Here is a 14070-nt window from a genome sequence, read left to right on the forward strand (position 1 = left end):
TATATATATATGTATGCGTGACTTTTTAAGTGACAACATACTTAAGCCCAGCATGTTCTTGTGAACATTTAGTAGGAAACCCCATGGAAAGTTAGACTGGACCACTTATGGTTTGTAACATAGAATAAACAATGTGCGAGGGTTGAGTCAGGAAGATGTGAGGGATGATTTGTATTCTTCTTCTTAATATTATCTCATATCAGTGGTATTTTTCTGCCGGTTGGATGGTTTGTGTAGTTGTCAAATGCAGCTGGTTTGGAATCGATGACCACTCAATGCGCTCTTCAGTTGGAGAATGTTCAGTGGAGCGACAGGTGCAGTGTTAACATTACGTTGGGATAAACAGTCCCTCACACTAAAGCATAGTTATGATTCACTATGTCTATGCATAGTCGACATGGCTTGCATTGATTTGATTCATAGCTCGTCCAAGTAAACAAACTCTTTCACCTAATCCCTTATTAGGTGCTCTGCATTTCTCGTGAACTCTGTCATGCTTATGGCTTGTTTACATCTACCATAACGTGTCCATCGCCATACGTGTGTTTTGATTCCAGCAGGTCCATCAGTAGATGCATTTCTGTCTCCAAGGAGGAGCTAAAATAGGCCGCCAAAGCCCTGCCTGTAACAGTTGTCCGTTTAATTTAGCTTGTAAGTGTCCTGCTTGCTACACCCCAAACACGTGCACTTTGCTCTGGCCTATATTCCACTGCCCCACTAACATTTGCCTGGCACCAACACAGTAAGTTCACGGAACTTGTGTTTCGTCTCTGGTGACGGGGAGGATATCTCACCACTTCTCATTGTTTTGATTCACAGTCAGCTTGTCAGCAGCTGTTTTCGGGACAAAGCACTGAAAGGCTTTTCGATCAGCCCCACTCACGATACATTTAGCCAATAACATCTTTTATAAGCAAATATGTAGACACTTGTAACAGCTCAAGAACTACATTCACAATCTAGTTTGGACTAAACAAAGCTAAATGGTAATTGGTTTTGAATGTACGATGACCGCAAGACTCATGATGCTTCTGAAGTTTCTTAACATTGTTTAAATAACTTTGAAAAACATTTTTGTTCAATTACGTCCTCCAAACCAAAAGGCAGCATCATATTATGTGATACCGCGTAGTAACTGTTTGTAATAATCTGGGAGTGGGGGTGGAGGGCCTACTTTTTTCGTAAGCAAGAACATGCTGACTTTCTTCTACCACAATCCACAAGTAGATTATATTGCAACAGTCACGTGGCGGTGCTGATAAATGAGTTTACTCTGTAGGGTGACGGGGTCTGCTTTACTTCCCCATCATGCCGGCATCTATGGTATGTGACACATTGGGACACTCGCGTCATTCCATTTTCCCCATTGCTGATGAATAACGGCCCTTGGGTACAGACGTATGATAAACTCCATCAATATTAGACGTAGCCATGCGCTGCTTATTCTCTCGCTGCTTATTCTATTGTGATTAACACTGCTACACCACGAGAAAAGACAGGCCTTCAAAAGTAAACGATCCACCAGGTTCAACATAATTCGAAATAGAAATAATGTCACAGTGCTGATATTTTATTATATTATTAATAGTCACATAAGTGTAAAACAAAACTAGTTAATTAGCGTTAATAGTAAGGCGTAAGCTAAAGTACGCGTGGAGACATTAGAGTTGTAGGCCCTTAGTTCACTTAATTTTTGTATATTTGCCTGTCTTTATGTTCTCTTAAAATTCCTTTTGAGGCTGGTTTTGGGAATAGCTGTTACAAAAGAAAGCTACACTAAAAGCAATTTGCCCTCTGACGACCGTATTCTGACCTGTTTGACCTTAGGGGACTGCTTCCAGTGTAGGTGCTTTTCTGGCTTTTTTTTTTTTTTTTAATAAAAGCACTATTCAGAAGGCAAAATTGTGAAGTGCAAAGTAAAAGTTGAATCAGTGACCTATAGATTTACCAGCTACATCATTTTTGGCGGTCAGTCAAGTCTATCCTAAAATCCTTTATCCACTCCTTCAAGTGAGTGTTCAAATGTTCCATGTCATTGGCACCTGGCAGTTTTCTCTTGACAGACAAACAGGAAACCCTGGTGAGAGAAAAGCAAACCAGGAGTTCCTGTAACAACCTCCCAAAGAGTCCCCCATGTGGATAAAGTCCCAGAGACGGCAATACGCGGCGCGTGGAAGCCCAAAGCCGGCCGGGCCTGCTGTCACACTGCCTGCTTTGTTTGCCGTTCTACAGACAAAATACAGACTCGGCCGAAACGTGCACTTCTCTTGATGCCGCCCTCTTGGTTTCATTTACCAAGAGAGCTGATACAGTAAAGGTACATAGCGGGAAGGTAATCATACCCAGCTGTCGTCTGTCACACACGACTGCGCGTCAAGCATCGTGTCTAAAGAATATAATTAAAATGAGCTGTAACAATATCTAGAGTGGAAAACGTCAGTGGCTAATACTTGGTGCTTTGTCCCGGAATTCTGGCTGTTTCTATCACAAGGTAGTAAAGATGAATTATTCCAGTTAAATTTAGCAGAGACTAATATTTTCGTCAGGATTTCCCTACATGGTCGTGCCAGAGGGAACGTGAGACAGTTCTTCGTCAGCCTTGTTTTGGGAGTGCACAGCCAGCAGAGTTTTTCTTACAGTAAAACATTTGAAGTCGTTCTCATAAATGTGCAATCGAGTCATTAGTAAGGTGTTGTTTCTGCCGTGGATCATTTATACCGAGTCTGTTCTTGCCATCGTAAATCCATCGTCATATCTCACTGACCAAAACCTGCGCCGATTGGATGATTCGTTGACTTTGGCAGCTCCGCTTACAGAGCAAAATGGTTCTGCAGGATTTTGGCTGCCTCCTTACCACACGATGCCACCGCAAGGAAACGTTATGGGGGGCCAAGTCTGACCACAATGAAGGAGATTCTCTCGCCATGTTTTCCCCAACTTGCACTGCAGAGGAAACACAAGCGAGTTATCCTATGGAGAGGGAAGACAAAAGGCTGCCATTACTTCATCACTTGGCGGCACTTCCCTGAGACACGGCCGTGACCGTGTTGTCATTTCCCACTTCTCTTCGTTAATGGTTGTTATTTTAGATGTCAACATCATCCTCCGCTTCCTGCGTCAATAGCCAACGTCTGCAGCAAAGTGAACATAAAAATGCATACACGAGACATCTGTTTATATCCAGCCGAGCGAGCTCTTGAAGAATGACTTTAGTATAATTGGCTTTGTGTGTTGCAGCTTTATCTGGGTTGGGCCCATAAATAATGTCTCCAATGACAACAGTTAAGTAGAAGTGGCCAAAGGCGTTTGCGCGGAGTGACGAAATCGGCTGCAGGAAGCATCTGGAGCCTTCTTCCATCACCGGGATGAAAGAGTCTCAAACACAAACACTGCACTTTTTAAGCCGTCCCTCCCCGCTGCTTTCTCTTGCATTTGAGAGCTGTTCGCTGTTAGATTAGCACTTGAAGGCAACTTTCAAAAAATAAGACTCTTCTAGCACCAGAATCATTTTAACGCTTTTGCGCAAGCATCCGCATCCGGCTAGCTTGAACTGATTGCACGAGTCTGGAGATAATAAACTTCCTGTTTATGGATGAAAGTTAATCACCATGTTGGAGGAAACTAATTTTTCAAAGTAAGGAAGTCTTTAGAGGGCTCCTTCTCTAAACAACAACAGAATTATGGCTCGCTCAGTGAATTATTTGACAATGAAACTGCCTGCTTGCATGCAAATGAAAAGGTTTATTTGAAGACAATTATTTAGTTTCCTTTTTTATGAGCTCTCTGAGATACTTGCTGTAGTGGTGACCCGAGTCTATTTGATTACCCGTTGTTAAGAACCCAAACTGCTTCCTTAAAAGGATCTCGTCTGGACTCTGCTTCTTCTTTTTTTTTTTTTTTCCCGATGAGGGTTTTGTTTCGTTTCTTGCACGTGACTCGGCAGTACACTGCCGGGATAAGTGACGGGTTAAAGGTAGTAGACTGATGATGATGATGATAATGACGATTACAATGATGACTGGTAAGTTGGGTTAAGAATTTATGGAATGCAGACGCTGTAAGCACAAACTTTTTTTTTTTTTTTGACCAGCCCACCTCTTAGTTCTGCTACCGTGCTGCTTTGGGGTCATTTCCAGAATTAAATCCCATGTTCCTGAAAATAGACCAGAAGCAAAGTCCTGATCGAAAATAAAACAATGTGAGAGGGTTGAATGAGAAAGCTGTGAGAAAACACATCTGTGTATTTATAGGCGATTGGCAGGCTTTCATATTCAGATGGTACAGAACACAACTGTGGTAACTGGCATTGAATCAAGTAGCTGTTAATGGAACGTAGTAAAAATAACAACGCAGATGATTTTGGTATGTTTGAGCAGTAAGCCTATTCCATCTGCCCATTTCAAGCAGGAACTTCAGGCACCTATCTCTCCTCTCCTCTCCTCTTTTATGAAACCCAGCTGTGGTTTTCACTATCCAAGGGTCAAACGTTGGATGCCTTCTGAATGAGGCTATAAAAGTTGAACTTCATTTGCATTGACCTGAGTGGTGTTTGAAATAAATGGACATGAAGATACATTTGCAAAAATGTAAATGTTGGCTATGTATATCACCTGACTGGAACTGTACCCGGCAGGCCTCTGTTGGCTCAGCTTGGCCAAGTCATCACATGCAAAAACGTGTGTTTCAGTTGTAGCGTGAAATGAATGAAACACTGACTTGAAAGTGCACATTGCAAGTAGTTTTGTAAACTAATATTGTGTTTGCCTGATATTTCAATTGTGAAACAGGATTCTTGCATGACAGTGCACATGGTCTATGTTTCCAGGAGGAAGTATGCATTTGCTCATGAGATGGTATTTCAACACAGCTTCACGGTGTCTCGCAGCGCTCTATTTCACAAAATAATTTCTGTTTTGTGGAAACGAATCCTTATATGGGTGAGATGATGATTTAGATCGACATACTCAAACTGCACAAATAATTCCAAGTAAAACAAAAGCATTGTGAAAGTACATACCTCCAACATTTGTCACAGTGATGACCTCGGACCAGTTTATAAACAGGAACAATCTTATTGTTCCACTCCAGCACTATAGGAGGTGGTCATATGCAAATGTTAAACAATTAAAGAGAAGACATGACCATCTTATTCAAAGAAACGAGTTTCGATGATAACGTGTTCATGGTCATTTTAACATGACCTTGCAAACAAACAAATGCAACCAAATCCTACCATTGCGAGTTGTATTGCCTACTGTATTGAGATTCAGAAATTACCTAAGTTAATAAAACTGCTTCTCGCAAACATAATTTGCCTTGATAAACTGATTTGATAATACATTAAAGAAGCTCACAAATTGACTTTTGCAAAGTGGACAATGTGCAATAACCTCTTCAATGCTCGGTTTGTTTGGATTGTGTCAGGTTCACTCTGCTGTGACGGACAGCAGGTTGTGGAGGTTATCAGGTTAATGCCCGAAGCTGGACAAACATCTCTGCCTCCCTCGGCCACTAACATCAGACAGGCCGAAGGTTTGATTGCGTGTTGGATGTTTGTTGAAGTTTGTCAGAGCATACATCTGGTGTGAGCTGTACTTTCCAATGCCTCTCAAGAGTCCAAAGTCCAAATGCATGTTTTGCTGGCTTGTGAGCTTTTTTTGTAATCCGGGTTGGAATTATGAACGAATTTGTGTAATTTTGCAGACATGATTTTCTTTCTCTTGAACTTTGCAAGGGTTAGGCTAAACCAAACTGTAACCCTCATGTGAAAAATCATCTGCATAGCGCTTTTAAAAGGGTAGTACACCGTCCAGACACAACATTTTCTCCCAAAGGAAGTAGGAAACTGATGTGGTCATAAACTCAAACTTATGTATGTGTAGAATCCGGCCATACGTCATTAAGTGGCAAACAATAAGCGGGATAAGATCATAAACAGTTTGAATTAAACATGTATCCGCCCAGTCGCTCTGTCCTTGAGTCTGACAGAACAGGCCAACTGTCGCATGCAGGCGGCTGCTATTTGCTTTGACATGTGTGTCAATTCATACCAACTGTAGTAGGCCTATGTGGTGGCAAAAAATAAAACCGATAAACAAGAATTATGACTTTGCTTCACTTAGCCACCAATGACTAAGTTTGAGTGGCTAATGAAGTGTATGTGAAATGAGCAAGTAACGTGCTGCACTGTGATCAGACATTTTCTAGTAAGGTAACTGACATAAATGTGTCTTTTCTGTGCATCTGCGATTAGGTCATTTAAGTGGAACGTTTCACATGTTGGCAGGATATCACTTCTCCTCAGAATTGCCCTGTGATTGACTGGTGACCAGTCTAGCACGTAGTCAACTGCGCTGGGTTCCAGCTCGTGCTGTGACCCTGAATATAATGAAATGATGGAGATGGATGGAGGATAGCTGACATGTTTATGCTGTTTTTGGGCAGTACTCACAACTTTTAGTAGTGTATCATTGCCTTGTGTCACTGTAAAATGGTGAAGTGTGAATATGCTTTCACGCTTGACTATTTCCAACTGAATGCTCATGAAAATAACTGCGGCAGTTACATACACACCTACAAAGCTTTATAAATTGAGAGTCGCTCTCCCAAGACAGTGCTTCCCATGACTACTTTAGGCCAAACTTCTCACATCCTCAAGCAAGATTGTGGTTCTTGTGGAGCACACCACTTTTCTTCACATTTCTGTACATTTTGCCATAGCCCAGTATATGCTGGAAGCATTCTTGCCAGTAATGCATGTCTCATCATACACACATGTCACGCTAACGTTTGGACAGGCTGGATTCATTCATCACTTCACTCAAAAGGTTTTTCCATTTGGGCTTAGATTCCCTGGCGTTTAGCCCTCCAATGAAAGGGCTTCAAGCTGCAAGTCATCCAAACGTCTATTGTCCTAATAAGGAGTAGCGCGTGTGTGTGTGTGTGTGTGTGGTGTGTGTGTGTGTGTGTGTGTGTGTGTGTGTGTGTGTGTGTGTGTGTGTGTGTGTGTGTGTGTGTGTGTGTGTGTTTCCCTTGCAAGTTAATAAAACTTCCCATGAGTAGAATCCAGCCATATGCTTTTGAGGGTTTGGCTGAGAGAGTAACTCTTGCGCATTTCAGACGAGCATGAGGCGTTTAAAGATCAGAGCCTTATGCAGCCTGACGTCACTCCTCCCATAGAACCACTGCGGTGGAGCTATGCTCCTAAACCAAAGGGGTGCTGGGTTATGAGAGGGAGGGGGGTTCTTGGTTTGTTACCATTATGTTGATCAGATTAACATGTATCAGAGCTTCTAGGAATACAAAGGTGGTGTTTTGCAAAGATCCAATGAGCGTCATTGATTGAACTCTTTTGAGTGCAAACATACATTATGTTTACGTATGGATGTAGAGTGAGCACATACCAAATACAGTGGCTCTGAGTGTGAACATAAACATCGAGCGTTGGCTCTACCTTTGTTCCACTGTGAGGTGGTGTTGGGGATAAAGGTTTGTGCCACAGCTGTTTTCTTTCATAGCACAACGAATGGCAAGCCTCCTGTGATTTCACTACATTCATACATAATGTAAAGAAAGATTACTGAAAACAAAAACAAAACTCTCGTAACATGAAAAACTGTCATATTTGAGAATTTACAGTTCCAAAGGATAGTTGGAAAGAAAATATTTCCTGCTGGGTTACAGTGTGACTGGAAGCATTAATAAATCATTGGTGGGATGGTGAGAGGGGATTACAGTGACGATGCTGTAATTCTGCCGTTTACACCTCTGCGCGCTGTTGTTGGATGGAAATTGTCGTTTCCCAGCCAATCCTCACAACATCCATCATTTGCATAAAAATCACAGCGTTCTGAGCGCAGTAAGCCCAAGTGCTTCAAATGCGGAAACGGAAATAGACTTGCTGGGGTCCATGCATGACGTTGACTGTTAAACTGCAAGCTCTCCCCTTGTGGATGATGTCGTTGGCCGTGCATGTACCATGGGCACCCCCAATTGTGCATCTGTGCGTGACAATATCCCCCACACCTCTTGCACGAGTGATTGGGGTGATATTAAAATATTTTAAAGATGATAATAATTATAACCCATTCAAGGAATAGATTTAGACAATTACTCATCAGGATTGTCCCATGCTGGTGTTATATTTGTCTGATCATTTCCACCATGCACTTCCACGGAATGCCGAATTTGTCTGTCTGTGCCTCGATCACCACCTCCAGTTAGACCTGCTTTCAGCAAGTCTAATATCAAGTCTAGTTGTTGTAACCAAATTTACAGATGCCACAAGGGACATGGCAGGAACAAGTGTGGCGTCGTTCGTCTAGTAAATTCAGATGAACGGCCACAGAGGCGCAACACGGGCATCGTTCTACCAATGTGGGGCCCAGAGACAGCACCTGGCAAGAAAAAAAATGCACAAACATTTTTATTGTTTTACAATAGTGAATCAGGCTGTCTAACAATCACACTGATGTCATGATGTCAAGATGAAAGCTGTATAAAAAGAGACTTATGACCGTATTAATTATCGCTGCCTATGCTCAACAAGCATTTCTCCCTTAAGCGATAGAAGTGTCTCGCTTCTTCTCTGGCATGTTTGCATGCTGCTGTTTTAGCCAGAGTTTAAACGGTCATCCTGTTGACTGAGGTCAAGTACCATGTCACAGGAGTTGTCAGATGATCCGGCAACAAAATACCCCCTAAATATTCTGACACGCTACACTTCCTGTGCTAAGATGTTTGAGATGTTACATACCATTGTGTCACTATTGAAGCCAATGGTCAGAAGTAGTTCATCTGTCCGGAGGGTTGTGGTTTGAGCCCCTCTCCCTCCTCCCCCCACCAAAATGGCATCTTGTTTTTGGAGGAATGCTCGTCTGCTTCTTGACTACCTGCTTTCAGCAAGTCTAATATCAAGTCTAGTCGTTGTAACCAAATTTACAGATGCCATGAGGGACATGGCAGGAACAACTGTGGCGTCGTTCGTCTAGTAAATTCATCTGAACGGCCAGAGAGGCGCAACACGGGCACCAATCTACCAAACTGGGGCCCAGAGACAGCACCTGGCAAGGAAAAAAAGTGCACAAACATTTTTATTGTATTACAGTAGTGAATCAGGCTGTCTAACAATGGCACTGGTGTCATGATGTCAAGATAAAAGCTGTATAAAAAGACTTATGACCGAATTAATTATCGCTGCCTTTGCTCAACAAGCAATTGTTCCTTAAGCGATGGAAGTGTCTCGCTTCCTCTCTGGAATGTTTGCATGCTGCTGTTTTAGCCAGAGTTTAAATGGTCATCCTGTTGACTGAGGTCAAGTACTATGTCACAGGAGTTGTCAGATGATCCGGCAACAAAATACCCCCTAAATATTCTGACACGCTACGCTTCCTGTGCTAAGATGTTTGAGATGTCACATACCATCGTGTCACTATTGAAGCCAATGGTCAGAAGTAGTTCATCTGTCCGGAGGGTTGTGGTTTGAGCCCCTCTCCCTCCTCCCCCCACCAAAATGGCATCTTGTTTTTGGAGGAATGCTCGTCTGCTTCTTGACTACGTTTGAGGTGCTCTTCAGCAAGGCATCACAGCTTCCTTCTACCTCAGGACCTTCAGTGGTTCCTTCGCTCCTTGCATGCCTCCATGTGCATGATCTAGTCCTCTGTGTCGGGTACAACGAACATCATGCAAATAGAATTTCCCCTTGAGGCATCATGATCAGCATAATACCTATAAATGACAAGTCATATCAGACTCAGAAGGGTCTTAAAAGTGACTGGTTTTGTTCCCTTTTTTCATTTCCAACGCATTCCCAGCAATGCTGTCATCTGACCATTGCGGAGTCCTTTGAAGTAAGAATGGCCTCTCACAAGCGTTCTGTTTTCAACTGTTTATTGTCAAACAGTTGTGGAGTATACTTCCATAAACTTAGCCCGCAGTTAACACTATGCGAGTCGCCTTTTCAGTTGGTGCTTAGGAATTCCTGTGTGTGATGTCGGGGGTGTTTGTGCCAGGGGTGTGGTGCAAATTGGGAGCTTAGGAATTCCAGTGTGTGATGTTGGGAGTGTTTGTGCCAGGGGTGTGGTGCAAATTGGGAGCTTTTGATCAAGCGATAAGTGAAAAACGGAAGACGTGCAGCGTATTAGTGGACAGCCTCAATCACGTATGATGCGAGCCTGCTGCAATTCCTGGGAGTTTAGTCGGCGAACTTGTGTTTCTTATGTCAAAATGTCCCCATCTGCGAAATATGGGATGTTCTATTTATGGGAATCCATTCACAGTGCAGTCGAGCGATTATGCCGATTTAATGGCATAAAAAGTCACTCCTTCAGCATGGAATTGTGCAGTAACACAACATTTCAAGTCATTATGCCCCATTGGCCCCTGAACCCTAAGTTCTCATGTGGCTTGTGAAAATGTGAGATAAGCAGTGGGACTTTAGGGGCTCCAGGCCCGAGCAATGAACTCCCTTGGGGGTTCAGTTCACAAAGGGGCCAGTGGACAGGGGCCATTAGAAGCATGCTGGTTTAATGGCTACTTGGGTGGAGACTTTGGCCGGGAAATCTGCCGCCGTTTCTCATGTGCTCACTCCAACGCTGGTCATGTTACTACCCTCCAACCCAACAGCGGCAAAGCGCAAACAACACAGTCTCTGTCCAGTGCAGCATGAATCTCAATCCACTGATGAATTGGAGTGTGACCTCTGTCTCTGGCCCGCTGCTTTATTGTTATTGATCAGTAGTACTGTGAGAGTGTGCACTGGGTAAGTGACATAAAATGAATCGGCTTTTGGTCCTGATGTGTCCAACCAAGTAGACACTGGGAGGGGGAAAGAAACGACTAAACCCACTAATAAAGTTCATATCCATCATTGAAATAAATAAGATTCCAGACAGACACGCTACGTTTTTGTTTTTTTCCTGTGTAAATGTATATTAAACTTGATTTTAAATTCTATTCACCTTTAACTCGTTGCAGACACAAATTATGGTTACTGCTTGTATCTGAGAGGTGAGTCTCTTTACATTTGTTAATGGTGTCAACTTATTGTCCTTTTAGCCATACCGCATTGTAAGGACCAGAGAAGTTGTTGTTGTTTTTTTTTTTTTAAATGTATGGTTTTGTTGTCATCATTTCTTCTTGTCATCATTTGTACTCTTCAGTGGTGGTATCCTTAAGCACGCACAAAAACTGACATCTGTTGCTGGCTGGACCTTTCCTGAAAATATGAGTTGAACACCAAATTGTATGGAGTCAGAGGCATTTGAATAAAGTTTTCACTGCATGTAAAGTATCACACGAATCTAAGGATTATTCATTATAAAAGCCCTTTCTTTCAATAGCAATTCAGTGTAGTTGGCAACCAAATAAAGTGATATCATTTCCAAGGCCAGCGTTTTATCTGCATGCTACACCGCTTCCCAAAGCAGACCCAAATCTTCTGTTTCTGTCTGTTCATGTCCTCCTCTAATGAGCGCTGCTTCCTGCTATTACTCTCTCACTGGTGATGAACTGGGTGGGTTCACCACTCGTGATGCTCAGTGTGTTCAAAGCCCAGACTGGCTGTGTGCCTGTCTGAGTAAAGAGGATGGGTGGGTGGTCAATGGAAAATGTTGTGAAAGTGGGCAGAATGGAGTTTGATGCCCGGAAACAAAGGGTGTTTTCATTGTGGATTTTGGCTCACTGTTGTTAGATTACTGTTGAAGCCTCTGCGTGGTTATACTGTTGACTTTGAGACAGTGTGACCTGATCCACTCTTTATATATAACGAGCAAAGGAGATGAAAAGGTTTTTTTTTTTTTCCGTATTATTCTGTCATTAATGAAGATATGAGAGTTGATCAAATGTAGCTCTATTTTCTTTCGCTCAACATGTTTCCAAAGCCAATGCCAAATCAAACTGTCCTCCCGTGGTCTCTGATTAAGCCACTGGATACACAAGAATAGTTCTCACAGGCACAATTAGATTTAAAAAAAAAAATGTTGCATGTCTTCAGAATGATGACTCCGAACGTCGTCATCATCAGTGGCTCGGCTTGCTTTAGTTTCAGTAAATTAAGTGCTTTGATGGGTTGCGTAAATCAGAAAATAAAAAGCAACTGAGATGATCTTGTTTTGGAGGAATTCACTGCAAGCATTGATGTGGATTGAAAACCGGATTGCATTTTATTTGAGTGCCATCAGTCCGCCCACCACTTAAATGTTATTAACATCTCCATGGCTGTTGGATTACAAATGTGTTGCAATTTTATATTTTTTGTACACAGTTTATATTGTTAAGATTCCAAACTGTTGAGGGGTCAATTTAACAATAAACAGACAATTATTCCTGACTCTGCTTGACCCTGAATAGGCAAACTTGTCTAACTTGTGTCTTATGCAGCAGAACTCACAATAACTGCCATTTTTGTTTGTTATTGTTTTTAACAGAAAGATGTGAAAGACGTGTTCACACCCATCACGTTTGAGGTGGCATACAGCCTTGGGAAGCATGTGGTCGGTGGACACCAGGAGGGAGACTTGCCTGCTCTCACCCCTGTTCTTCGGTGGAGGAAAGGAAACAAGATCGCAGTGAGGAACGAGGTACAAGACACTGCTGAATAGTGACATTCTGGGCCAAGTCTTGTTGTGGTTCCTCCAAGTTGATTTACAGTGATGCAAATATATTATTTATTTATTTGTGTGGCCAAAGCAAATTATTATGGTTTCATCCAAATTACAAACAGTTCCGACATCAAACCTAAAGTTGAGCATTCAATTTGATGACATGTCAGCAAGCAGCTCATCATAAATGAGCAAAGCGGAGTGCGCTTCTTGATTGCAACCAGCAGAGGCGCTGTTGCTTCAGCCCCTCAATAACATGATGCCATCTCAGACCTCCACTTTTCAACTATGCAGGCAGCATTAATCTGCTCACCACAGCATTGGAAAAAATTAAGATCCAATGTGGTGGTTACCAGCTTGCACCTGTAGCATAGCAACTTGAGGATACTACTAACTGCTGCTAACTTTCACGCAAATGTTGTGGGTTCAAGACCTAGTCAGCACACCGCTGCCAGGCCTGAGCCCATATAAAAATGGGTGGGTTATGTCAGGAAAGGGCATGTGATGTCAAAAACTATGCTAAACAAATCACGTGAGTGACTTGCTGTGGCAACCCGGCAGGGAAAAGCCCAAAGTCGCTTCTTCTGTGGTGGTTACGAGTTTGTTATTGTCCGTGTTAGGTTTTCTTGAGTGGAATCCAAGAGACAGGTTCATTTATTTTCACTGTCGCCACCTCTAACCTAGCCCACATGTTTCCAAGATGGGCTGCACGTCATGCAAAAAAGGAAGGATGGTGTCTCTCAACACCCGCAAATTGATTTATCTGAATTAAGCAATACTGTAACATTAAACGTAACAACTTCTGATCTGCTGGTCGTAAAGTTTCTCTGTGTGGATTAGCCTGACCATAGAAAGACTGATGACAAAGTTTAAGATAGGCTGCAAGTAAGCTGGCCTTCCTGTCGACACAACACTGCCCCCTAGACGGAGTAGCAAGTCATTGTGAACTTTTGTGTTTCCTCCTCAGACTTGGTTTGAGAAGAACTGCCTGTCAGACGACTGTGCTGCAGACCTGCGTCTCCATGGAAAGCTGTTGCTGTCTGGGTAAAAACAAAGCTACGACATCATTGTTCAGATTCAGTCTGATTTGGACCTTTTTGCAAAGAGAAGACATCAGCCCTGTGGGTGTGGGTCCATGACGCATGCTTGGAGGATGTCCATATGTTTTTCCATGCACAGGGAGTTCCCTCTCTTTTTATGGAGTATTACTCTGTGAACTAACTCACAAAAAACAGTCTTTTTGCTAGATGTTTTTAAATTATTGTTTTCCACTACAATTTCATGAAACAGCCCCACATCATTAGCATCCTCTTGTAGAAGATTTAGTCTATCTGAGAGGTCTTGCTAACTTCCCTTCAAATGTCTTTTTTTGTCATTTATATTATTTATGGAGCTGTGGAAATTTTATTCCGATGCTCAGACAGATGTTTTCTGACTTTCATCCTCCCTCTTTTACATTAGTGGAAACCAC

The 14070-nt window shown here is 42.5% G+C and overlaps 1 protein-coding gene and 1 long non-coding RNA gene across 2 annotated transcripts in view; one reads left to right on the forward strand and one right to left on the reverse strand.

Annotated features, from left to right (window-relative positions):
* Nucleotides 1-14070, forward strand: part of itga9 (integrin, alpha 9) — a 45996-nt gene that overhangs the window by 18704 nt on the left and 13222 nt on the right. The window contains exons 16-17 of the mRNA XM_019870347.1: nucleotides 12426-12578; nucleotides 13567-13643. Of these exons, the coding sequence (XP_019725906.1) occupies nucleotides 12426-12578; nucleotides 13567-13643 (230 nt within the window). The remainder of the gene's footprint in view (nucleotides 1-12425; nucleotides 12579-13566; nucleotides 13644-14070) is intronic.
* LOC109516147 (uncharacterized) lies at nucleotides 1851-4674 on the reverse strand. Its single transcript, XR_002168307.1, has 2 exons — nucleotides 2765-4674; nucleotides 1851-2077 (listed from the first exon to the last, which is right to left on the reverse strand). It is a non-coding gene; the product is annotated as an uncharacterized LOC109516147 (long non-coding RNA).

This window comes from Hippocampus comes, unplaced genomic scaffold (genome assembly GCF_001891065.2).
Source record: "Hippocampus comes isolate QL1 unplaced genomic scaffold, H_comes_QL1_v1.1 scaffold76, whole genome shotgun sequence".
Lineage (NCBI taxonomy): Eukaryota > Metazoa > Chordata > Actinopteri > Syngnathiformes > Syngnathidae > Hippocampus > Hippocampus comes.